The following is a 27892-nucleotide window of genomic DNA, read 5'->3' as shown; positions in this document are numbered from 1 at the left end:
GACAGTCTTATAAAGGCTAGAAAAGTGGTTAACACGGGAGGCGCGCGGGCGCCTAGCGTCCGCTCGCCTCAGCGCCGGACGTCCGCGCTGCTCCGGACCGCCTGTGGGACGAACTCGTACCATGTCACATCACCATTACTGGCTAGCAACGTAATTTTATCCACACACACGACCCGAAAGAGCAATGTACGTGGTGTATCAAGCAGCGACCGTGGAAGTGTTGCTAGCATTGTTTGTGTAGACGTGAGCGCGGGACGCATCGCTGTTATAAGGGGGGTTCAGGAGAGCGCGCGCTCAGTGTGCCCGAGTGTCCCGTATTGCGTGAGCGCACTCCGGCTAGTGATCCCGCAAGGTGCCGACACCCCGCAACTGTACAACATGCTCCTCCTCGCAAGTTTCCTCCTGCTCTCAGCAACCACCCTTGGGCCCGTTGCAGGTACGTGTTAGCATACGCATCAAACTTATTTATTATCTAAGACACTAAAAATTTCATTAATTGGAGTTCTTCTCAAATGAGTATTGTTTTTACATGATATTGTCCTTAGGTGCTTTACTTTTGTATTGTCTATGAATGAACGCAACATGTAATTTTCAGTCAATTTTCAAAATGACTTTCGCTTTATAGACACAGTGTAAATGTGTAGAGGTGAAAGAATAATTTTCTCATTTTCATCAAGAGATCCGTCACATTACCAATTCTATAATTTAACATAACACAGAATTTTACTCGTAGGTAGATAGTACATTGTTAAATCACACTTGTATGATATACAACTTATCAAGATAAAAAGAACATTTCAAATTCACATTGTTCAGATTGAGTTTCTTCAGATTTGTTTTTGATAATGAAAATACGCGAAACGTATGACTATTAAATTTAAAATTATGAAGATATGTTAGAATTATTTCACTGAGAAGTACCATTTGTAATCCGTATACTATATGGGTATCTGAAGATGTTAAAAAATTACATATCGTGTGGGTGATTTCACATTATTCAACGTATAGTTTGTGTTACATAAAACAAATGTTGCACGGGCGATCGAGTCGAGAATATTTTTAATCATATTTTCGCTTATTTAGAAATGCGTTAATTATATTAAAGAGGGTAATGTAAATTGCTCAAAATAAAACTTTTCTTTAAAAACAATAAAGTCTACAGTATAAGTATAAAAATAATACAGTGGAAACAACAAGCAGATGACCCACTTGCCATTAAGTAGTATGAATTTACGTTAAGAAAGTATATTCTGCAAATAGCTGCCCTGTGCCTGCTAACCTACGATACGATAAATCACATGCGACTGTAATAACAGAAACATACTCTGCAAATCAAAAACCAACTGAGTGGTATGAAAGAAAAATAAACACTCGTACTATACTGGCTGAATTTTTACCTAACTAACTCATTGAAAATGATACAAAGTCCCCTTACATCTTTAAGGCAAATATCCAAATACAAGAAATGCGAAAAGGAAAAAATGACAACGTTGTAAATTGCGAAGTGCGATTATTGTCAGCGTTCGTTTTTCGTGGCATGAGTTATACATTGTGATGCTGTATAGCGTCATCCGTAACAGGCGCAACTACACGTTGATGAGACTAAAACGATATTACACAACCATCCAGCGACCCGCTCAACTCTGAACTTGACTTGTACTCTTGTTATTTTAGTGCCAGGGCTTTAGTTTTTCTAATGTAGATAGATAGACAAAACTAATTCTTTACATTGTTTTGCTCCTTGACAGGGGCGTACGTTGCTACCGCCGTATCAGCTGTATCAATTATTTTCACACGTAAGGGGCCCCCTTGTTAAAGCAAAAAATGAAATCCACAATTTCACATAGTTTTGTGCTTCCCGTTTTTTCCCGGGTTAAGCATGCGCCCAAAAATTGTAAACTTCCTACTTATGTTAAGACTATTATGTTAATTTTTGTTTCTTTTGTGACAAATCTATACCCTTCATGGGCCCCAGAACTAATTCTGATACAGGGCCCCGCCAAAACACTACGCCACTGCAGTCCTTGATTTCTATTAATATTTGAAAATACCTATATTAAAAAAACAAGACTTTCGATAAAAGTTCTAACTTATTGTAGCAACAGACTGTATGACGAATGAGTCTAAATTCGAATGGTTTCTTGTTTTAGTTTAGGCGTTCAAATACATATTTGTGTTATCCTGTGCTAAGATCATTTGGAAATAAATAAAATTTGTGACACAAAATAAAACATTTTTCACGTTGATATAACGGTAACTGTGCGAAGCTTCAGTTTGCGTAATAAAAGACAACAACAACAACTCAAAATATACCGCTTTTTAAAATGTTTGTAATCTCTGATATCTCTTATCTCTGCGACATGGTGTAACAGTTTTATATAAACAAAAAAAAAGGTTTCACAAAAAAACACACACACACACCTAAAAAGCTCTGTCGCCCAGATATTGTGGTTCTAACCTACATAGCATTTATGTGGTTTCAAACCTTTTACGCAGTGGCGTGCACTTTAAGGTTCATAAATGCTTTGCCTATCCTGAGGGCTCATTACAAACCAGCATTGTAGGAAACATTTTCCATTTAGTAAAATTTGTGGCTATAGTGCCCACTCTAGTTAAATCATATTCGCGGCACGCCTACCTATACAAGCATAGAGGAATTAGAAAATGGAGATGCATCGCACTCAAATTCACGAACAAAATTGTCTGTCGATTTTTGAGGGGGACGAGGTAAACTCACACATCGAAAATATTTAACACCATTAAAAATATTCTATGTCCATACACTACAGACAACTATAAATTTTACTCGCAATACACACACGCGTAATTTTTACACAGTAACAAACACACGAACAAACACATTGTTAGAATATCCACAGACTAAATACATAGAATATTCGATTACTGATCGATGTTTGGCTGTTTCGTCAAAAGATTCTTTTTATAAATTGTTTTTATTACAAATTTGATAAAATTAAGGTTTAAATACTTTCAAATGAAACGTTACTCCATCTTTTACTAAACTACAAGTTTTTTGCCGTTTTTTATGCCATACACAAAACGGCATTTTTAGGGAGCATCGATTCTATAGCAACATAGATTTTTGATCTTTGCCAGAGGGGTAACGGTTAGCGAGGCAGGTCCTGTTATTTAAATGGTCTAAGCATTCAAGTATTCGGCTCAGAATCACGACTAAATAAAAGAACGAATCACTAGTTGCATTCCTAGTTCACTACACGACAAAGTCAAGAGGCTGCCGTGTTGACCCGGGGGTCCTCGACCTTCATTGTTCTGTTCCTACCAAGCTTGTGGTACAATGCTAAACGTCTCCAGTGGGAAGTTTTAAATACCATGTTTTCATTGCAAGGTATGCAAATCACGTAATCCGATTTATTTAGAAACAAATGTCAATACGAATACAAAGGGATTCATTTGTAAAGTGAACAATATAAATGAAACCAAATGTAATGAGTTTATTTTAATTATACTAAGTTTACAGCACTTTGGTAACTTCATTTTTGTTTTTAGTGACTCTATTATCAGTATTAAAGGTATACGACCCAAAATAAAAATCTATTAAAAGTATAGAAAAGTGAAAATGTTAAACTTTAAATTATACCGCAGTATAAATGTACTCGTAAATATAGAAATTACACGAAATTTAATCTTACAAGTTATATAAGACCAGATAGATTTAACTAAGTAATCATGAATAAGGTAAATTAAATTGTTCTACTTAATTGAAGCGAATACCTATTACTTGTACATATGTTTTCTGTGCTACTACATTAATTTAATTAAATGTATCAAAAAGATAAATCTTTACAAATAAATAAATAATAGAGTAATCGGAAACAAACAACTCGAAATATTCAGGTACGTAACCTAAGAATAAAGCTGACATAGGTAAGAGTAATCTTTACAATATTTTCTTAAAAGATTTGTTTTTTTTTCGTAATCTTCAAACCGATCTCTAAAGTCTGTAATAGAAGGACACTTTTATTTCCAACGTAGGCGGCTGAGAGGCAGAATTTATTAAATCAGAGTTGTACTCATAAACATTGTCACTGTTGACTCAAGTGTGCTCTGTGGTATGTAGGGAGAAAAAATACAATAGCGTAGGCTGTAATACAATTTAATATCAGCTGCTACGTAGTAAAAATACCTTTAAATAATAAAAGGTAAAGTACAGAGGCTTCGATTCTAAAACATCTTTTTAGGTAACTATCTGAACCGGCAAACGTTGTTTTGCCTTATATTTTTTTGGGTGGACCACTCTTATCAATTAGGAGTATGAAATAGATGTTGGCTGATTATAAAACATATCCGATATGCACAAGAAATCACATAAGAATCAGTCCAGCCGTTTCGGAAGTTTAGTAACAATCTCCGCGACACGAGATTTTATATATCAGATACAGGTAGGCGTTTGTACAATAAAGTGCACACAGAAAAATATTTTTAATTTATTCTTTTTTTTATTCTTTACGAATTAACCCTTGACTACAATCTGATTTACCATCAGGCGAGATTGTAGTCAAGGGTGATGATGTAATCTAAGATGGAAGCGGGCTAACTTGTTAGGAGGAGGATGAAAATCCACACTCCTTTCGGTTTCTACACGACATTGTACCGGAACGCTAAATCGCTTGGCGGTACGTCTTTGTCGGTAGGGTGGTAACTAGCCACGACCGAAGCCTCCCACCATCTAGACCTGGACCAATTAAGAAAACCTCAATCGGCCCAGCTGGGGATCGCACCCAGGATATCCGTCATTTCCACCGCGCATACCACTGCGCCACAGAGGTCGTCAAAAAACGGAGTATTTGTGTTGTTATTACGCAACTCTTCAAGTTCATTTTGCGGTGGAGCATCGTTTATAAAAAGCTTTGCTCAATTACTTTTTATGTCAGTATAAATGCATAGATAATGGACGTCATGCTCCGAAACAAAATTGTGAAGAGTCAATGACACCGGCGTCCGCGGGCGAGATTTTATTGGAGTGCAGCGAATTACCTCATCAAGATTACCGAGTGAATACATAACTGCATATTAAAGTTCAGAACTAAATGAACCACACAAATCAACATCGCCGCGAGCGATTTTGCAAATGAGGCGTATCCGTTGTATCAGACGGGTTATCGACATGGCGGCAAAAACTGTGGAACGGAAGTTTTGTTCAGAAAAAATGGTGAGGGGTGAGGAAGAGCGTCGACAGGTGCGGGTTCAACGGCCAGCGGGATAGTCGCCGAGGATAGAATCGTACCTTGGCAGTTTCCAAGGAATAACATTATCGTTTATCTGGACCCGTCTTCGATTAGCTGGAATGCAACTACCGGTCTTGTAAATGACGCGGTAGTGATATTTTTATGATGGTGATGCTGTTTTATTTTCTACGAGAGCACTGCGCGCTCTGTGTCAACGACATAGGCTCGTATGCAGCCGCATCCTCTGCGATTAGCATTCCATTTCACAGTATAATTGCAGGCCACCATTATGCAAAAATGTTGTAATGTTAGCTAATATTTAACGTAAGAAAATATCTTTGACGTACGTTGCTATTATAGAGCATTATACACTTCCGCTGCATTTGCATAATTCTTTGTACTTAGCCACTTTTTATTGCGCTTCAGTGTTTAAGAGCTTTCTAATTGAAGACATACATGTAATGACCATCTGTTACAAAGAAGATATGTAGACAGACCTTCACTGATTGAAGATTGTTCGTTCGGCAATATTATTGTTCCCATACTAGTTATAATTATATTACTTGTGGTCGTGAAAGCTCAGTGTTGTCATAATAAACCTATAACATAACATGAACAATGACGAGGATGACGAGATGTTATTGCATGCCAGCGCGAATTGGTCATTAGGCGAGTACCCACATAGACTTTATGAGCTGCTTAAAACGTTCATAAACAACAAAATCGTATGCGTGTATAGTAATTCTAAAGGAAGTTATAACTTATTGGTTTTAAATTAAAGCCTTTTGTGAGGAAAGTTAACGACGCCCGTCGGGAATGGAATTAATATTCATTTGTATGATCACGACGCACAATGTCAAATTTAGCTATCGGAAGACATAAAAGTGGATTAACTTTTTATTACATCGTTGCCGAAAGGTTTAAATTTAATTTATTGTGATCCTTCAATTCTTTTTTGTGGTTAAGTTTCAAACGTACCCTGCAACAGGTGGCGATTATATCAAATTACTGAGTTAACTGTTTTTTGTTTCTGCTTGTAGCGTTCCATTTTATCAAGATGAAACAAACTGAAATATTATTACAACTCAGCATTTTGAATTTTTTGTACACATTTTGAAACTTTTTAACTATTCTGTGCTTTAGGGAGATTCTTTTCGACTTTATTTAGTTTGCATAATCTTTACTCGAAGTTCTATCATTAAAATCTGATAGACGTACATCTCAATTTTTAATTTAAACTTTCTGGCTTTTCTCTGTAGGATTTCATTACCAAACTAGTGGTAGAGTCGCTACTCACAGACAGAGTTGAATGTTTGAAAAATCTCGTTTATAAGCCTACTCGAAATAAATGATTTCGAATTTGAATTCGAAATCATTTATTTCGAGTAGGTGTTTAAATAAATACCAAAATAAGTACAGATTTTAACTTCAATAGATAGTATATAGGTTCAATAACGCAAAAAAGGCAAATAAACAAAAAAAAACCGCATTGGATTAATGAAGTGGCATATCCTTTTTTGTCGTCGGTTAAAAATAGTCGGGCGGGTGCATTCCTACGCGAGGAGGGCGGCGCGCGGCGTCCTTGGAGTCGCCTTTGCGCGATCTTTCTCCATTATCCCGAACCCCTTTTTTGTGTTTCGATCGTTATCCGACCGCGAACAATCCGATCGAAATTCCCACGGACGGGAGCAATCAAGGAGATTCGATAGAAATTCGAATCGCAATTTTTTTTACGGATCATTAAGCGATAATTTGCGGTTTCTTAAAGCCATGACGCATGACTGCGAAGCTTTCCGTCGAGCTCCAAATAATTACATACAAAAGAATAGCATAAAGGTAATTTGTACATTTCATTTCATAGCAGTATTACCCTATAAGACATGAGTAGACACGAAACAGAAACCTTGCGAAGGTACTTAAGACAGAAAGACGAGTAACACAAGTCTTCACGTGCTATTCGAAAAACAGGTACTACCAGAGTCTATTTTCCACTCCAGGTAATAACCACAACAAATAAAGGCTTAAGAGCAGCAAAGATCTGTGTAAAATTTATTTTGATTTCAATAACACTGTGCGTATCAGCTTCGGTGGTCCAAGAAAAACATTGAATCTGAAAAATATGTATACAATTTCTGTAAACACCTTATTAACTGACATCATAATTTTAATGCGAGTACGCGGCACGCCAGCTTGTGTCAATAAATTTAAGGAAAGCACGAACGTTTGTTGGCGGCTAATTTGCCCTTGCACTTGGCGGTAACGTTATTCACTCGGTATGGCGGTAGTTTGGCTTCAAAGTAGTAAAATTCCCTGATAAATTTCATTATTTCGACTTAAATGGTGCACGAGCGGTATCATATTTGCTTTGGTGGTCCAAGAAAAACCATTGAATGTAAAAAAAATATGAACATTTTCTGTAAACAGCTTCGTAATAACTGACACCATTTCCACGCCAGCAATAACGCGGGTAACGCGAGTACGCGGCCCGGGTCAATAAATTTAAGCGAAGCACGAATGTTCGCCGTCGGGGAACTTTAGTACGACCGTGAAATGGCGGCTACCTTGCCCTTGCACTCGGCGGTAACGTAATTCACTCGGTATGGCCATTGCGACCGATACGAGCGACTGTTTTGCATTATGTAACGCGATGCACGACAACTGGCAAGCGCCGGCGCGAGGCGCGACCGCGACTTGCTGCACACAGGCGCCAACTTATTGCATCCACGGCTAGTATTTAACCGCAAAGTCAGGGGTGGCAAATCCATTTCGTTCGGTGACTATTTTAAGCTCCGCATTTATATAATAAGATTATTATGTAAATGCGGACCAATAGAGATCTATTGGTTACTCTCAATATCGTCTAATACCTATGGCAAATGGCAAAATCAGGGGTGGAAAATCTATTTCGTTTAACATTGCTGGACGATTTTAAGCTCCTCTTTTACATAACTACAAATTGTTCTTAAATTGTTCTTGTATTAACCAGGGCATTTACTTTAATTTTCTTCACGTCCGCATTAAATTACGCTACTTAAGTATATTATTTAATTTGATTCATATCAAAACGCCAGCCTTTACCTTCGTTATGGACTTCGTTAAAAAGATTATACGACAAAGCTTTATTCTTAGACGAGCAAGGGTCTTGATCCTTAAAACTTGCTAGCTACCACGATCCGAATTTGCCATGTATTCTGTGACATATCTATTAAATAAATACTTAAATCAAAACTTTGTTCATATTCGACATCCATAACTTGGAAACATAGTTGCAGTTTGCATAGCGTGTTTCGTATGCACAACAAAAATAAAATCACCGTGCAAAGAACATACATGACTGTAGGAGCAGGGACATTGCAACTGCGATCTTGTCCTATGAAACTATGGGGCACTATTTTTAGAGACTAGGTTGCTTGCAACGACCGGTCGTACACCTTTGTGAATCATAGTGGATATTTAATGTCTTTCGCTTTTAGCATACTACTTTATTTTATTATTCACACGGCAAGAAACATTACAGTCAACTTATTACTAAGTTATCTTATGCAGAATACTTTCTTATTCATATCAAGTATGAAGTAGGTAGGGGAGAGCGGGGATATTGCGGACACCTAAGGGAATCCTTAAATAATAGATAAAGTATAACCTCAAATCAGTCTTTTTTTATTATTTATTGAACTTTGATCATTACCTTATGAAACTAACATACATAATTATTAAAAACTTAAATATTATTTTCTCAAAAAACAAAACCCTTGCCGTATTTACCCGGTAGGGTAGGTATGTGGGGTAATTACGAATAATTAGGGGTATTTACGAATGGCACTGATAAAAAGTTCGAAACGAAAAATTATTAAACTATCATTATTTCTTGCTACAGCAAATATTTCTTGCTATAGCAAGCATTGGCTTGTACTCCCACTTGTATAGTTATTATGTGCCAAATTCTATTCCTCTTATTTATCACCAAGAATATCTGGGTACATTTTTGGGTCCTGCTTATTTGTAAATAGGACACAAAGCACCTGGTGGAATACAGGGCCGTGACAAAATTTTTCAAACGGGATTGATCACGGACTGCAATTTTGAAATGAAATGAAATTTTCAAAAGTAAATGATAAGTTCTTGAATTTTAGCCAGCTCCTGCCGAATATGGGTTGATAATGATGATAAACATAAAGTTCAAATTAGAATAGTTCGACGAGTGTCAATTAGCGGATTCGCTGAACCCACGACAGATAGGAACTATTCAAGCATAATTAAATACCTATATTATAAAAGGGTATCGTACTCAATAAAAACAATTAGTCTATAGATCAAATACCAGTCGGCAATAGGGTCTCACTACCTATCTATCTTTTTATACCTACACATTCTCGAGCAGCTAATTAAAATGTAGGAAGAGATTATTTTGCCCCGAGGGATATTTGCATAGAATTCTCGGGAGCTTTTTGCTCGTGCTCTAACAAGAACTTTTTATTACGCGTTACAGCGGAATGGTGATTGTAATTTTTCTCCTTGTATGTCTAACTCAACGTGTTAGCAAAAAATGAAGTCTGTTTACTGACGTATTGATTGCATTCCTTGTTATAATACTTCGTAAACGATTAGAGAATGGTTGATTTATGACCATAGCACGACAGAAAGTAAATTCCAATAGAGGATTTTCAAAAGATTTTATTTAAATTCATTTTTAGATTATGTAGGCGAATGACGGGTAGGTGTTGAAATTTAATCGCAATTAATATTTCACCCATTTCTGAAGCTTGTGTGTTGGCACACAATTAATGCAATATGGTGGATGTTACTTTCAGAATTCCTATAATAAGGGAATCCCTATTCTTATAATACTAAAGGAATTAATAACCGAATAAAGAGTTAAGTAATATCAATTTAAGTCCAATATTGTTAAATAAATGTTTTTTAATGACATTTTATTTGTATGCTTACTTTAATCATTTTATAATAGTTATATAAACGGATTTGTGTACCGTGTTTTTCTGAATTAAATTTCCTTAACCCTACATCCTGTAGTCACAAGTTCAGGACTCTGCTCGGAGTTTTTCTTTATACCACGCGATGGACCCGGCAACCGCACGGTGAATCCATGGAATGCTAAGATATTCGTCTCGTCAGTAGGTAATCGATAAAAATTGGATACATTGTTATGGCGAAATACGTTGTCAGACATGTGTTGCTTGCACTTCTCTATAGATAGACAAACAAATTGACCATCGATTTAATCAGAAACTTCCAAAGTCTTTGTAATGGAGTAAACGTTACAAAACCAAGCATAGCCAGTACCCTCATTAGTATTCGTTTACAAACTGTGTCGTGAATCCCAAGTACCATTTAATAATAACTACAACTTCCTCCCATTCACTGAGGAGTAATGGGTGTTACATGAATTTTGAGTGGCATTTAATATAAATATTTTTTGGTTCATCGCCGGAAATTTGAACACGATGTTTTGTAATGGATCTCAGATAAGGTTACCTAGTAACCTTAAAAAAAGGCATCACTAGTTGTGAAAATTTTCATTTATTTACAAGTTAGGTCGTCTCAGCTATTTAGTAAGTGTAATATAGTCCTCTATTAAGAAACAAGAATACTTAACTCTTTAATTCAAAAAGTAAAATGAAAATTCAAGTCACACGTGGCATTATTCGCACAGCCTAAAACGCACCTATGATGGCACTGTAAAGGCTCGTTCGCACGACGCCTGCGATGCGTCACTGGCGCAGTGTCTATGGTTTTGGGCAGGGGGCCGTTAGCGACGCGCCAGCGGATGAGCGGACGGATATCCACACATACCGAGTACACTCAACTTGTAAGGACTGGTGCACACAAGCGATAATATAAAGCTTCGGAAAATATGATGAGAAGGTAGAAAAGAGAATAGGAAGATAGCATTTAGTGGCAGTTATCACGAAGAAGTACGCGCTGATTCGGAAGTCAAGAGAGGATGTCGTTTTAGTCCGTGCAAGTTGGACATGTCCTGTACCTGCAGAAGTTCAAAGGGATCTTTTTCTCCGCATATTGAAAAAAATAATATGAGCACTCAAGCAAATCGTCTCCAGTTCAGTTTGGCCTTCAATGTAGATACCTAGGCCTGACAAATGTCAGAATTGGCAAGCTGTAGCGAGTTTAGTTTCCCAATGCGTTTTTAAAGAAAGATAAGTGTATGGGTTTCTCGGTAAGTCTCAAGTGTGTGCCAACACTACGTCTCCATGTGGCGGCGTCGCTACATCATTATGCGCCTCACGACGTACTCTACGTGACTCGCCTCCACGCTCACGCAAGTCTCATACGTCAAAACCTGTATCACTACATCTAACACGACAAAATAGGTTCCATCACGCCGTAATAAACTCCACTTTTGGTAACCAGGAGCGTGATAAAAAACCTCACACATCAGTCTCAAAGTATTACTATTTGTATGGCGTTCTGACGATACCTTTTTATGACGTCCATTAACGCAGAGTAGATGGAACAGTTTTACGACGTTTGCAATAAATAATTTTATAATTTATATGCCGGTGTGGAGGATTCTAAAACAAAAAGTACAAAATCTTTTAATACACACGTCGGTATTAGTTTTCCTGTCAAGAAGGAATGAAGATGAAGATATTTATCGCTGTAGATTAAAGTGTGTAAGTAAAGAAAAAGAAAATATTTTTTACAAGTTGATTAAGACGTAAGTTCGTAGTAATAAACGCTTAAATAAATTAATTTTATCTCGATTTTAAAATCGGACAACCGATGAAACGGTAATGTAGGTAATGGTTGTCGGTGTGTAGAATAGGGGTTCCTAAAACTTGAATGTATTTATAAACCGAATAATGAGAGTTTCATATTAGATATAGGGAAGTTTTAGTAACAAGTCATGTGCCGATTTATATTCTCTGCCTTTTGTTGTTTCTATCGTCATAGACGATCATATGACGACAAAGCTCGACTGGGGGCAAACTTATGCCATGATTATTTGAATTCGAGGAGAATCTCAGTATCCGAAAGTATTTTTTTATACACATTACATTGTAACATTAAAATAAAGAGAAGCCTTGCGTCAGAGAAGCGGTCGTGAAAGACAAAAAAGAATTACACACCAGAAATGCGCGCGACATTGTTTATGCATGAGCTTACATTATGCATGGATTCCGTTGGGCCCATGCGACGAGTAAAACCTGGCGAATGAGATAAGCAATTCCATTGCCTCTAAACAACCGTGTGAGAAAATGTATTTATAAATAAAAATCAATTGCCAAGATGCATCGCGCATCGCTTCGGAACGGCTGGTTCGAAATTGATGATTTTTTTTGTGTTTGAGAGGGTCTCGTCTCGACATGCATGGTTTATGAATGTAATTGGGTGTGGGTGGTTAATTGGTTACGAATACGAATTGTAGAAAATTCTTTATTTTATATTTCTTTGAATTGTTCTTTAGCTTTAGTCTAGTTAGTTTAGACCTCGAGACTGCCCCAAAAAGCGTTGGCTTGATATCGTTAATGTTGACTTGAGAGCCAACAAAATCAAGTTGGATGTCCAAGATCGGGCAAAGTGGGCGAAAAAGCTAGCCCCACGTAGTGGGACTACGCTAGGAAAAAGAAGAAGATAAAATCGGATAGGGCACCATTAAAGTCTGCTAGTTACAGGTAAAATAAACAAAGTATGATTTAGAGCGATCAATAATACAAAAGTGAGATAAGTAATCATTAAACCTAGAATATTAATTGGTAGATAGTTTGTAAATGAAAGTGGATGGTAGGTTACTTTTAACCCAGAAAAAGAGAAGCTATCAAGTATGTTCTATGACTATGATTTAATTGATTGAACTACCTATGTAATTATATGACCGTATGCTCGTACTTACTCATAGTATTACGAACGGTTATCTTTAAATTATATATATATCGGCGTTCGCTATTATTTCCGTGATATTCATCCCGATATATTAATCAAGCCTTACACGTTATCTATTAGCCGGTCTTAATGATGTCTCAACGGCAATATTCAAATGAGATAGATGCGAACCGTTTTCCGCCTCCATTATGTGTTGGCCGGGGAACAGGATGCGTTAATTTCATTTACAACTAGGAGCGCTAGAAAATGGAGTGCAATTTATACGGGACAAGAGAGATCATAATATTAAATTGATGAGGCCTACGGCGAAACATTCTTTGGTACATACGTCCTTCTTAAATGTACTTTATTTTGCACTTGCGGCTTGTCTCGCTGAGTTTATTTAATCTTCATTCAGAAACTTTATCGAACATCATCACTGCTAAAGATGCTCTCTTGTCAGACTTCTAAACACTACGATTGAACAGCTTTCATCCAGCTGCTACGTACAACCCTATAGATGTTGGTACACCTAGTGGGGGTCAAAAAAACACCGCGTTTCCCAGGGGTCGGTAGTCCAGGTCCTTGAATCCATTGCGTCTATTGGCTCTTCGAATTATGTGCCTCGCCCATTGCCACTTCAGCTTTATGTCGATAACTTTATTTCTGGGGATTCTATCAAGCAGAGATACTCCGAACATGCTCGCTCCATTGCTTAATGAACTCTGAGCTTTCTCACGAGGTCATGGGAGACGTATCAATCTTAAAAAATGCATTTCATATTCCATAAAATTACTTGATTTGAGTCGAGAATTTTCATAATTTAATACAATTGAAGTCCCTGGCAAAAGCTAATTTTAATTAAAGGATTATACTTTCTAATAATCCTAATAATTATTATTTAATGAGTGGTCGTCGTTTTACTTTGAAATGAGAAGAAGGACAAAACAACCAAACTATATAATACTTCGATGAAATAAGATGCAAATAATATGTAATTTATAAATACTGATCGTACTACTGATAGTGTTTATATATTACATATTATTTGCTTTTGAAATATCTTTTGTAGGTATGTGTGAACGGCGTGTTCAGACGAGAACGAGTTTTAATATGTGAACTCTGGTGTAGTGCAGTTTTAAATATAGAGTCGCCGGTACGAACAATAATGGCAACATTATATACAGACGAAGTACGAGTCTATTCCACGTCGTTTCTTTAAAGTGAATGACAATGCACATTCAATGGTGTAACGACCGGCGACTCTTCGCGAGCCTGTGTTTATTATGTCCCACAACAATGGGACAGCCATATTTTTCAAATTTATTATACGTACGGCTGTGGGGCTTAGCGGTAATTGTGTACACAAGTTTGTCGATGTGTTAAAGATCACTCACTCAAAAATAATCGGCTCACTTCTCTCAGAATGAGAGGGGATAGTCATCATAGTCCAACATGCTGGCCCAATGCGGATTAGCAGACTTCACACAGAGAATTAAGAAAATTCTTAGGTGTGAAGGTTTCGTTGCGATGTTTTTCTTTCACCGTTTGAGACACGAGATATTTAATTTCTTAAAATGCACGTCGTAACTGAAAAGTTTGAGGTGAGGTTTGCCCCGGACCGGATACGAACCTACACCCTCCGGAATCGTAGACAGAGGTCATATCCACTGGGCTATCACGTCTGTTAAAGATTAATACGATAACAATTTTGAAAATATCGCTTTCAAGGTGTCGTTGGTCGAGTGGTTAGTGGTAGTTAGTGGTAGTTGGTGGTATATGGCTACGAATTACAAACTCCTGGTTGTAGGACTCGAACTGGGTAATAATATTGAGCCAAAACATTCTCAGTATAATTATTAGAAAGCTCCAAACTATACTGACATAGTAAATTGACCAAGACCCCTAAACCCCTATCTAGAATTAATGGTCGAGCTGAAAGTTTGCGGTTAATTTGCCTCTGCACAGCAAGATTAAAACGAACATTGTTTTAGGCAATTATAAACTATTTCTGTGTTTTCCCATAGTAAGAAGCTAGAAATAATATTGCTGGATTGGACTAAGGGACCTTTAATTTTAATTTTTGGACTTTATTTACTACCATTAAATCATGACAAAACTTGACGTTTCAAAAGTGCTTGTAAAATAATCTTAATTTAAGAAATTTGAGTATTTCGAATTTTGTTATAAGTACAACCAGACTGTAAAAAGTGAAAAAGTCGAGTTAAGATACTTAATATCTTTAATAATAAATATTATTCTATGCACATACAAGTGCTTACTCGGGCGTTTTTTCGTAAGTATTGAAATGAGATTGCGATTTATATCGCAATGCGGTTTGTTACAAAAACTAGCACAAACTGCATTGATAGAGCATACCAAACAAGTGTGCACCTACGTATTTGTAATATTAATTTGTATTTGACACTACGTTTTTTTTGATAATTTAGTTGTTTTTTTTTTCATTTATCGTTGGACCATACAATACATATGAACCACGTAAGTAAGTGAAAAATTATTGCCTATAAACAGCAACACTTCGTAGGGCATGTAAGATACTCGAACGATGTTGTTAAATGGTGATAAATTAAAAAAAAGAAAAAACCTGGCTCTTCTCGGTCCAAGGCGCAAGTTTTCGATTAATTATTATCAACACGGGGATATTACAACTCGGGAGTTTGTGTAGCTTCCCAGCAATGAAAGAATTTTTCAAATCGGTTCAGTACCTAAAGTTTCAGAGCCTATTCAATGCAAGCTACCGAGTGAAGCCTCCTTATACGACAAACGATACGGAAATTAGATCAATCGCACGCTGGGACAGTGCTGGTTGGTGGGCTTAGGATGATAATGTTATGTCGCAACCAACACACCTTCAGTTTTATCGTATGTCAAGCCGTTAGCGCTGCAGGTATGTGATTTAAACGACTTAAGTAATCGAGTTTGAGCATCACTGTGTTTATTGTTAGCACATACGATGTTATTTTTCGCTTTTAAGTTTATTTTTGTAATTTTGAAGTCGGCGGATTTTTTTTGTGAAATCGATCTTATTTTTCTGTCTTTAGTATATCCTAGTATAATATTTTAATTTTCACATGACATCACTGAACCGATTTTCATGAAATTAAAAAAAACATACGCGTTGAACTGAGAACGTCGTCCATTTTTGAAGTCGGCTAGATTGTGTGAAGGAAGATATTATGCAAAAGATGGGATGGGAATGAATTAAACGTGTGGGAAAAAAACTTGAAGCAAAAGAAATTAATAGAGAAAAGTGGTAGAGGAGGCCAAGACCCATAAAGGTTTGTAGCGCCGAAGGAAGCAAGTGACACAAAACACCTCCATAGTCGGACAGGGCTTAAACAACCTGCAGTAAGCTACGTGCTAACAATTTTTTGCTCTGTTTGCACAACCGGCGTGATGCATACGTCAAGCTGTTTAGGCAAGAGGCATTTCGTATTCAGTCGTGCGGAACATTGCCCAAAAAATACGCGGCGAGCTAAAGAATCTTCACCGTTTTTTGAAGTCACCTAACTCTAACTCAAAGCTCTCTAAACTTGATACGGGACTTTTTACTTTTTTTATTGACAACATCTCTGCCACAACTGCGCCAAATAATAATGCTGTGGTTTTAAATAACAAAGTCTTGGGTTCAATTCCCAGCTCAAATTTTCAACCAGAGAAATTTATGACAAAGATTTTCCCCTTAGTGCTCATAAACGGTGGTCGGATATTCTGAGCACTGCGCATTCCTCTTGAGAACTATTGTCAACCTAAATTATTAAGTCTAATAAAAAACTATAATAATTAAAAGAAAAAATTAACAATATACAAAATAGATATTATAAAATAAAAAAAAAATCAATAGCGCAATGAGTTCGTCAGTGTAGTAAGTCAATACATCGTTGTTAATCGTTAAGATGATTCTTCACAATGATTTTTTTTTATTTACGATCATTTATCATGATAATTTCAACGTAATTACGTAAATAACAGGTTATTTATATAACTCCTATATTACTGCCATTTTACGTAAAATGAAGATACTTATGTAATTTCATTGAAAATACGATGTTAGATGATTGCATACACAAAAATATGTTGAAAAACGTTGTAGTGATTCATTATTTGAATGGTACACTGAGATACATAATAACCCTGCAGGTGAGATCGCACTCTTGCGATGTACACTCTAACTTGTCATTAAATAAAAAACGTAGCTCACTTAAGGGCATGTTCTTGCAAACAGTAAAAAAAAATGTAATTGTTAATGCACCGCATCACGTGATGAATGTGGTTGAGACGCTGAATGTTCTGTCCATATTTATTTTTGTTAAGAGCATCGTTCATTGTACAAGTGTGCAGTCTAAGTGAATTATCATTCTCTCGCATTTTATTCTAGATAATAATATTATTAATAGCATACGGGCTCGCTAAACATACGAGTTATTGTTAAATAATAATACACAGGCAGACAATAATGTTTTCAAAACAACAAGCCATTTTCCATTATATAGGTAAGCAATTATTGTGGTAAGTAAGGCTTTATTGTGTATTGAAAAAACCTGAAGTCAGGTCGAGAATATTATTCAGAATTCGTCAAAATAAAATTTATCTTAATCGTGTCAGAATATCACTTTAAAAATTATCTTAACCTTGTCTAGAATCTTTAACCTAAATGAGTAATGATTTAATAGTTAGTTCCCCACAGATTTGTCAATAAAAAACCGAATTTAAAAAGTTCTGGCGAGCATTCTAGCGAGCAGGTGTCCTTGGAAAGAATACTTTGACGAGCATCGAATAGAGCGTTCGCTAGAATTTTTTGATATTTCTTGGCTTTTATTTAAAGTAATGAATATTAACAAGCTTATCACAACAATAGAAAAAGATTAAATCAAATCAAATCAAAAATCATTTATTTCAAGTAGGCTCAGTTTACAAGTACTTTTGACACGTCAGTTGACTATTTGTAAAGATTCTACCACCGGTTCGGAAGGCAGGTTCTGCTGAGAAGATACCGGCAAGAAACTCAACAGTTGCTCTTTTGAAAAAGTCATACAGTATTATAATTTACAATTGATAACAATTACTGTTTACATTTCTTATAGTTTTACTTCCTGTGTGAAGGTGGAAGCTGATCCAACGGCCTCCAAGCATCTTTATCATTAAGGAACTCATCAATGTTGTAGTACCCTCGACTAAGTAAATGTTTTTTAACACATTGCTTAAAGCTATGCATTGGCAGGTCCATCACAGTCTTGGGGATCTTATTATAGAAGAGTACACCCAAACCTACAAAAGATATTTTACTCTTTGGAGACGATATGCAGAAATAACTAACTTATGCCCGTGTCTAGTAAGACGTGGGTTTAAATCTCCTTTTTGTTTGTACAAATTAATATTTTGTCTTACATATACTATACTATACTGTTATATATATATTGACAGGCTACTGTTAGTATACCTATTTCTTTAAACTTTTGACGAAGGGACTCGCGTGATTTTAATTGATATATTGCTCGAATTGCTCTTTTTTGAAGTACAAATGTAGATTGTATATCGGTATCGGTATATTAAAGTATCTAAGGGGTACCTAAAATGACTTGATCTCGTATTATATAGTAAGTTTTATGAATCTTCATTCAAGAACAGATCATTTATATAAAATCTCTGCATTTTAGTCTGCCGCTGCCGGTTTAACCTAGTTTTGTATTTTGTATTTATTATGCCTTTAAAAAGTCTTATCAAAATTGAATTTGAAAAATTAAATTTATTTAAAGTTCAAGTATCTTGGGACAGAGTAAAACTTTATAGCTAGTTAAATCCGTACACAATTCAAAACGAAAATCTTTATAGGTAAGAACTGAGTATAGAACCATAGAAACGGAAATCGAAACAACGTGTTATGATAATATTTGAATAACTTCACGATGGTTGTGTTCGGAAGGATTTATGGGAATTCAACATTACGTACGAGTACCTAGCCATTAGAATATTACGGGTGCTTCTAAAGCATGTTAGAAATGCTATGAATAATAAAGTATTTCCTGACTTGTACATGCAATGTATGAAATTCAGGACAATTTATTCTTTAACGAGAACACGGAAGTCGTTATTTATTTAGCAGTCTATGATGCTTATGATTTTATATTTCTAATTTATGTATCGTCAACGTTGAAAAGTTTAATCTTCTGGTTACGTTACACTGTGTTTTATGTTGGTATACACATAATGCTAAAAATTTAGGTATTTAATATGATAAATTAGCTGACCTGGTTCGTACAATGTAAATGGTCGGTGGAGTCATCGGAATTTTTCTAACAATTTTTGTTTCTAAGCCACCCCTAATTTAGAACTAAAACAAAAATAACTTTAAATAGACCAAAAAACTAAAAAAACACAACAGCACGCACAAGAAATTACAAATATTGGATTTAATTTTTTTTGTATACAGCATACCCTTTCATTTGATATCCATATCGTGGGGGTGGATTTTAAACCGCCAGTCCGCCATCTTGGGGAGGCCGCCATATTGGATTTGTAATGACGTTTCTTACCTAGTCATGTAGTCATCAAAACTCAGAGCGTATGCAAAATTTAACTCTAATCGAATACCGGGAAGTGGGTCAAAATAAGATTCCAAAATTAGATTTTCTTACATACATAGTTACAAATGAAGCGTGTTAAAAAATTATTCGGTCGTACCGTTTTCAAGTTTTAGCGAGACGACGAATTCTATTGTACATTAATAAAGAAAAATAAGATAAATAACTCAAAATAAACGTAGTTTCTCTGTTTTGTTGCAGCCCAAAGGATAACGACCATCCAACTGGACGGGGTGCAGTATTTCATATCCAGAATGAACCCCTACAGTCCAGAGCTCAACTATTTCCTCGCTTATCAATATTGCAGGTAAGACATTTCTCAGCGCTAACATTGCAGCGTATCGAATCACCAATCGAGGTACTTAACAATGACACACCCCATACTTCAGTTGCGAGCCGTATCATATTTCTCTCGGCGCATTCGCTGGATATAATAGTTACATCGTGACTGGGAATGCTTATCCAGCTTATCTTTACTCTTGTCCTGCCATAACAGCGCTCGGTCGGGCGTTAACAAGCGACGCTAGGCGCGCTTCGAGGGTCCACGAGCGACCAGGAAGTGCCGGGACATTTGCATTACCGTTAGTGGTTCTGGGAAACCTCGAGAACAATATCGGCACCTCGGTGAGCTACTTCCGCAAGCCATTCCCCCTGTTTAATACGCACAAAGGGCTTGAGGTTTTATTGTGGTGCAGCTCCCACGGTGCCCGCGTTACCGAAGACTCGTAAACAGCCGCGAGCAATAACATACGTTTAATGCCATTTATAAAATCGTTTTACTTTTCAATCGCATTCCTACAACTTTATGTGTTGTCATTTATTTTCAACCAATAATTAACTACAGCTGGTTTTTTAAATTCTACAATAGCAGAGTCGTAATATATTTCCATTTATATAAATTTACATTCAGATATCATTTTCTAGTACAAGTAGCCCATTAGGAATTGAAAGAAGTAGATTCAAAGCATGGTGCGGTTCCGATTCTGCGGCGTGCACGCTCAAACGACTCAAGGGTCAGTCGCCTCGATGCTCGGTCACGATGTCCTCCTATTGCGACTTCGTCACGACCTATATATTTACAGTGTCTAGTACTACTACTTAAGCCGCGTTTTCACTATGCTGTCGAGCAAACATTTTGATCCGACCAAATGTTCATTGCTTTGCTGACGTTCCTTTACCGCTCAACAGACATGACATTAAGTATCTTTTACTTTGCTAATTCGTTACAAGTGACAATACCAATAACGTATTCATCTCGATTCTGTTATTCATTGTTTGATTAAGTTAGCTTCAAAATATTGGGATCCATCACATCACTTATTACAGTCTTTAGTTTAAGAATGATTAACATACTTGAAAACTTTTAGTGATTTTTGTAGATTTTGATCTACTCTATTAATTTGCTTCTACTAGGACCATACAAGTGTTTCTTAATTTATCTAACAAATGTGTAGTCAATGACTGGCACCACATGACATGATGATGACATGTCTTAGATGTGAGCAGAAGACGGATGGAATATCACTGTGGCGAAATCGATTAAGGGCACGACACGCAAGTGGGGTTATATTATGCGGGACAAAAAAAAAACAAGGTGAACTGGCTAATGTGTATAACCGCATCGAGGAGACAGGTGCCGTGACGAAGTGTCATGCGTCGTGAGCGACTCCGTACCGTGGCTAATGGAAACTGTGTGTTCAAGCACTTCGTTTAATACCGCCGTGATAAAAGTTGACTAACTGTAAACGCAGAAGGGTTATCCGCGTTTCTTTCGTCGCACGTAATGTCATCGACTCTATCTTTCCGTATTTAGCTGCGAAGTTGGTGTTACTTTTTTCTGTGCGTCAAGGCACTTCGTTTAATACCGTCGTGATAAAAGTTGACGTAAAAGCAGAAGGTTATTTGCGTTTCTTTCGTCATAGCGTGTCATCGACTCTGTCTTTCCGTGTTTAGCTGCGAAGTTGACGTTCTTTTTTACATGCCCAAACTTTGTACGCGCACGCGTTACAACAAGTTGGGAAGCTCGGTTTGTAGAACTTCTATTTGAATAATGGCTTTAAATGTTTCGTTTTCTACAAACATAAAAACTGTTTTGCGGTTTTGTTTGTTTAGTCCAGGTTTAAGAAAAAAGGAACCGTAGACATATCAACAACCAACTTTATTGTGTGCTCACTTGAAGTTATTAACGAAAATCTTATAATGTTACTTCAAAACTTGATGGAGCTTTTATACGATTTAATTATTACTGGAATATTCTCGACTATAGCCCGAACTTTAAGTCAGTTTATTTTATCTATTTATATTAAGGAAACTAGCAGCAAGTTAAACCATTTATGCTTTTAAAATAGCAGATACACATTTAAATATTGATGAGGTTGCAAAAAACTAAGATTCTATTAAGGTGCTAAAATATGTCGATGTGTCAAAGATACCTCAATGGGAAAAACAATCGCTTCACAATGCTGTATAATTAATTCAACTTGAGTACAATTTATGAGTTTTTAATTCGGCGCGAGCAATTTTTACGTGCAAGGAATCGTGGAGTTGGTGCATTCAGACTTCTTACATTGAAAGCAGTGTATAATTTATGGGAAAGTGGCCCAAATTTCTTGCTATAATGATATCAATTGCTAATAAAATTCGTTGAGTTATGGCTTTGAATTTTAAGTTTAATAAATTTGGGTGGTCGCGATACATTTTTTATTCAATGACAATGCTGATTGATTGATGATGATGTCAACCCGTGATTGTGACTGTAAAGTGAGGTGATCGTCAGTTCAGTATAATCAAAGAATACGAACTATCTTGGTTAAAAATCACAAACTGGTGATTAGATCTAATATCAAAATTCAACACGTTATGTCTTATTTGAAAAACAACAGAACAAACTGCTTTGTCAGAAATATTTTTATTTAAACGAAAAATTTACGATTGGCTGATAGTATAAGTTATGATACAGTGAATATGATAATTTTTATGCTGGCTAACAATTTAGCCCAAATATATGGTTGTTGCTCAATTATTATATTAGTGAAAATAAAATGTAATTTGAAAACTAGCGGAGCCTTTTACATTCACTGTACGTGATGCGATATAGTTCTCACTCAACGTTATATTTTGGACAGTGGACACAGAAATATAAACTGTATACAGATTTTGAACATGGAGGTAAAAAGTCGTATACACGTCAAAAGTCATAAATTAATTTGAGCACAGAATCGTGCTCTATTCCCAACACTTAAAGCAATTTAACCATTAAATATATTACACCTAATAACGTGAAGGAAGAAGAATGAGCTATAAATGAATCGTTTAAAATTGTTTATTCAGTGGCATCGTTAGATGTTCCTTTGGGTCTTAAAATAAACATGTTTTACGAGACAAAAGAAACGGTTTTATAAATGAAGGAAGTCACAATCAGGATTTCAAATCTCGAAGACGTGATCGTTATAAAAATGTTGTAACTAAATATGGGAGTTCATCGGTAGATACGGGACTTCGCCGAGGTTTTTAATCTCTTAAGAGTCCTGGAGTGCTCGTGGAATGTGGACTGGTCGCGGCAAGGCCAAAGCGACTGTTTAGCGGATAAATTGCACCTCGACAAACTGGCTCCGCGATATAGCTCTATAGACCTTATACGTTTACGACTATTACCCGTCGCGGTTAGCTCAAATCGTATTTACTGATCCAGCATTTCGAGTTTGTAAATACCCTGTCGATGTACTCCTATCGACTAACTGCATCGTTAAGTATGGAGTCCAGATCTGGTCTCACATCGAGATTGGCTTTAAAGACTTGTGTAGTTGGATTTTTTTTTCTAGTTGTATTCAATGTTTAATGTTTTCTGTGAACTTTATTTTCAGGTCATTGGGATTGCAGCTAGCGTCGTTTGAAACGAAGGAAAAGGCCGACTCAATAACAACATATTTAACAAATGCAGGTGATTATTTTTGCTTTATTTTTAAAAGTTATTTGTTTGTGATATTTAGTAAAATTCGTTTTATGAGAGTCACAATATAAAGACATATCAGTGCAACAATTTCAACCGATTTTTTTTTGTTCTTATGGGTAAGTTTTAATAATTTACCAAAATTTTATCTTTGATGTTCGAGTAGAGTCTCTCTTCGTCGTGCTTGAAGTTACTTAAGTCTTAGATTATAAAGTGATTGACTGTAGTATCGTAAAAGCGATTTGTAAACCTGAAAGTTTTAATATAATAGATTTTCCTGAAACATTCAATTATTATTTATAAGGATTAACTTTTGTTTAATGGGTAAATCTAATATACCAACGTATTATATTCGTATAAAACAAAGTCGGTTAATTAATCTATCTGTATCTCAAATTATATTGATCTCTGAATTGTCGGATTCCCCAAATAACCTAACCATTATTAAATCACCTCTAAAATTAAAATATACAAATTCATGAAAAACAATGGCTTACATTTCGCATGCAATATTTAAGCTTGTCAGATTATATCTAGATAACTTTCATTGCATACCATCAAGTTAACTTTTCAGGTAGGTCTTTCTTCTGTAACGTCTGTTGGGTTCATTATAACATATTGAATTTTCTCATCGCAGGATACAATAAATACGATTTCTGGACGTCGGGCAACAACCTCGGCACAGACATGTACCTGTGGATGAGCACGGGCCTGCCCTTCAACGCCACCTTCAACTACATGCGGCGAGTGACCATGGACGCGCCGAGCCAGCACGCGGACGACAGCATGGACCCCCTTGACGTGCCGCAGGGCAGCACAGCACCGCAACGCACCGCAAGGCATGGGTACGTATACTTTTAGATTCTCTCCATTGGCCTCTTGTTGTTAATAAGAAGCTGTATTATTGTTACTCCGTTAGTCTAGATTTGACTGGTTTTTTGTTTTTTTGACTGATTTCAAATTACAAAAATATTAAGAGGTATAAGGTATAAAAAATATACTACGGAAATATCGAAATAGTTTTGTATAGGAACTGCGTCGCCCAGTTTATAATACAATTAGGCAGCATCGACCTTTGACGTCTGGTAAAAGACTAAAAGTTTTAGTTAGCAGGATAGTCTTAACTTTAGTCGTTGTTTATAATATTCTTTGATAATGTACTCGTAACTATTTGCGGTTAAATTTTAAGTAAAAATAAATTCGGAAATTTGACTTCCAAACTTCAAATAAACATTCCTCATTTGTATGTTATTATGAAGCTCATAAATAAAACCCTTTTGTGACCAAAAATAATTAAACATAGTTTTGTCCACTAAATATTTAATCGTAACTATATTTTTATGCAATACTCAAATAGATTTACATAAGAAGCAGTCTGTTTTCCAGAACTGAACACGTCATGACCAACGGCTGCGTGTCGCTCAAGGCGCCATCTTTCCACTGGGAGCCACAACACTGCGGCGAGATCAAAGACTTCATCTGCGAGCAGACCCGCTGCTACTACTATAACTACGGCTCCATCCCCGTCTCCTCGGCGCAGGGGTAATGCCAGGTGAGATGCCAGCGATCTCCGGAGGCCCGCTCCCCGACTAGCCGCGCGTTATATGACTAGCCGCGTGTTCTCTGACTAGCCGCGCGTTATCTGACTAGCCGCGCGTTATTTGACTAGCCGCGTGTTCTATGACTAGCTACGCGTTCTATGACTAGCCGCGTGTTCTATGACTAGCCGCGCGTTCTCTGCATAGCTGCGCATTTTCTTATTTATTAGTTCCAATTGTGCACTTTAACGCTCTCACCTTTTTCAAACATGTCCGTACAGCGACATTTTGTTTTCCATTAACAAGGTAATTTGGGTGTGTAGTTACTATTCGTAGATTTGTGTTCAGTAGTTCGTGTTATCTAACATAACGATATAGACAAAGAGTCAATGGCGATGTTTCTGGCGCGCTGGCCCGCGGGATACGGTCTCTGTGCCAACCCAACCACCAAACAAGAGCCCTACACCCAGAGATGTCGGTATAACTTTCTTTAATAATATTCTCCATCATCTTGGATGCAGTATTTTTGTGTTTAACAATGTAATGTTTAACATTAACAATATTATTTGGTGGGTGGGTGAAGGGGGCTTTGCTTGGTATCTCTTGCGATGTTCAATTTTGTTGTTATAATATATTACCTATGTGTATCTGTTAATATGATAATTATTATAAATTCCTGAGGTCGTTCAAGGCTTCGCCAGACTGGTATCGTGACTTAAGGTGCAGTACAGACTACAGTGCAATACACGCAGTCAACATAAATACTAAACACGACATTCTTGGGTAACTTAGAACATGTCGGTATTGTAATTGTAATTTTTTGGGGTATATAATGTAAGGCAATCAAATCTAAAAATTTAAAACATAAAGCCAAAATGTCATAAATGTGTTCATTCAATAAAAGCAGATAGTATTTAAAATATTTTATTTTTTATCGTTGGTCAGTTTATCTAGAAATTCTGAGCGGAATGGAAACCGAACCATCGGTAATATCCCGTACTAGTCTGGCATGTCTTAAGCGAGTACTTGTGGAAGCTTTGAGCGGCTCTCTAACGCGAGGGTCGTCGTTTGTGTTGCCAACAGGAAGCCGTTGTCGATGACGACCACGACGACAGCGCACCCGCTCACGTCGTCGTCGCCGCCGCCGCCGCGCTCCGAGCACCTCCCCACGCACTTCACTCTCAACGACCTCATCGGCAAGCTTCGCCCCTCCTCCCTCGATGGCCTCCAGTCCCCGCACTTGAAAGCCGGCGCACTCCTCAAGTCGCCTCCCCAGATAGACTCGCACTACTCGCGAGCGGCCGATGCGCATTCCAAGGAGCCCGAACAGGGACCGAAGGAGGAGCCGACTCAAGGGCCGTATGAGGCCGACGAAGGTATGGTGGGCGACGACCCCGCGGCCTACCTCACGAACGAAGCTCGCGAAGGCCACGCCGTCGAAGACGTCTCGACCGCTGAGCCGGATGCCACTGAACATTCCGTCCACGCCAGCGGCATGCTGGCTCCCCCCGCCTACTAGCATGCGACTCGACGGTCGCCGTCATACTATTGAGATGTGACGTAGGTTTACGTACTACCAAAAGTATTATTCAATATTTCAAAGCGTTTTGTATGTAAAGCAATATTATTACTTAAGTGCTTGCTTATGAGGGTGATATCGCTTCGTCATTTATTATTACGAAATGTAAATGAGATTTATGTATTGTAGTACTTTTAATTAATAATTATTGATATGCTCGATGACGAGCGGTGGGATATAAGGGTTCTTTGGGACAGTAATCTGTATACGAAGGCGCTGGCGACTCGGTCTATAGGTACGACTTGCCTCCGCTTTCTAATCGATCAATAACGAATAATCTACGAAACATAGGTACCTAAAATTTCATAGACACGAACTTGAGAAGGTTTGTCCGATCTCCGATTAACATTTTGTAACCTTAAAAATACATTAATTTAATTTAAGAAAATTGCTTTGCTAATATCGATTGTCTGGACATATCATTCGGTGTAGTAGTTAAGATAGTGTTTATATTACGTGACGTACCTAGTTAAGTATTATAAGTTGGAACTCAAGAATTTAAATAATAGTGATGTAGTGAGTTAATAAACGTAATATAAAATCACCATTTACTGTTTTATTTCTCGTTGAAGTTACACATCAATATTTTCTTGAATTTCAATCAAAGCAACTTGAAACTGAATTAGAAGGAAACCCGTACAGCTAACTCTTTATAATACTTAATACACTCAAAAGTTCGAGTTCCAGGTTCCATAATTTTTAGGATTTTTAATTTGTTTAACGATAACAAATACATTCTTATCCAAGTCACAGAAAACAAAAGAATAAAAAACTGCGATATTAACACGCACACGAAAGTTGAAAAAATAATAAGCTAGCAACAAAACCGATTATGACGACATTTTTTTGTTTAAGTGGGTCAGAATAAATACATCGGTTACTTTATAAGACGATAGTAAAAATTAAAAACTTATTCAGATAAAAAACTTAGACCTTTAAAATATCCATGCCCGATAATCAAAAGGGTCTAAGATTATTTTGTTTCACTTTCACCGTTCTATTATAGAAAGAACTACCAAATGTCCTGGATTAGCCTATAAGATATTTATCCAATGGCTTAGGGTACCTTGTTTAGGGGCGCCCACAGGGGAAGACTGCTGAGGACATCATTCTCATTCTCGTCATCATATCAGCCGATGCAAATCCACTGCAGGCCTTTTGTAGATCTGACCATCATG

The 27892-nt window shown here is 36.9% G+C and overlaps 2 protein-coding genes across 11 annotated transcripts in view; one reads left to right on the top strand and one right to left on the bottom strand.

Moving 5' to 3' along the window:
• LOC112055824 (cytosolic carboxypeptidase 1) overlaps nt 1-27892 on the bottom strand; it is a 98337-nt gene that overhangs the window by 41237 nt on the left and 29208 nt on the right. The gene's annotated exons all lie outside the window — the stretch shown is intronic.
• Nucleotides 6-27261, top strand: LOC112055826 (uncharacterized). Of its 4 annotated transcripts, none has more exons than XM_052882464.1 (6): nt 6-436; nt 19850-19955; nt 23512-23588; nt 24235-24442; nt 24972-25139; nt 26219-27261. In XM_052882464.1, exons 1-6 carry the CDS (start codon nt 379-381, stop codon nt 26652-26654), a joined length of 1053 nt encoding a protein of 350 aa, XP_052738424.1. In that variant the 5' UTR covers nt 6-378; the 3' UTR covers nt 26655-27261. The 4 variants fall into 4 exon arrangements, with proteins under 4 accessions (XP_052738424.1, XP_023951841.1, XP_023951847.1 ...); XM_024096073.2 differs by having other exon boundaries at nt 276-436; nt 24984-25139; XM_024096079.2 differs by having other exon boundaries at nt 276-436; nt 24984-25149; nt 26219-26407.

The sequence above is a fragment of the Bicyclus anynana genome, chromosome 1, assembly GCF_947172395.1.
Source record: "Bicyclus anynana chromosome 1, ilBicAnyn1.1, whole genome shotgun sequence".
In the NCBI taxonomy this organism is placed as follows: domain Eukaryota; kingdom Metazoa; phylum Arthropoda; class Insecta; order Lepidoptera; family Nymphalidae; genus Bicyclus; species Bicyclus anynana.
This window is presented reverse-complemented; position numbering and strand designations above follow the sequence as displayed.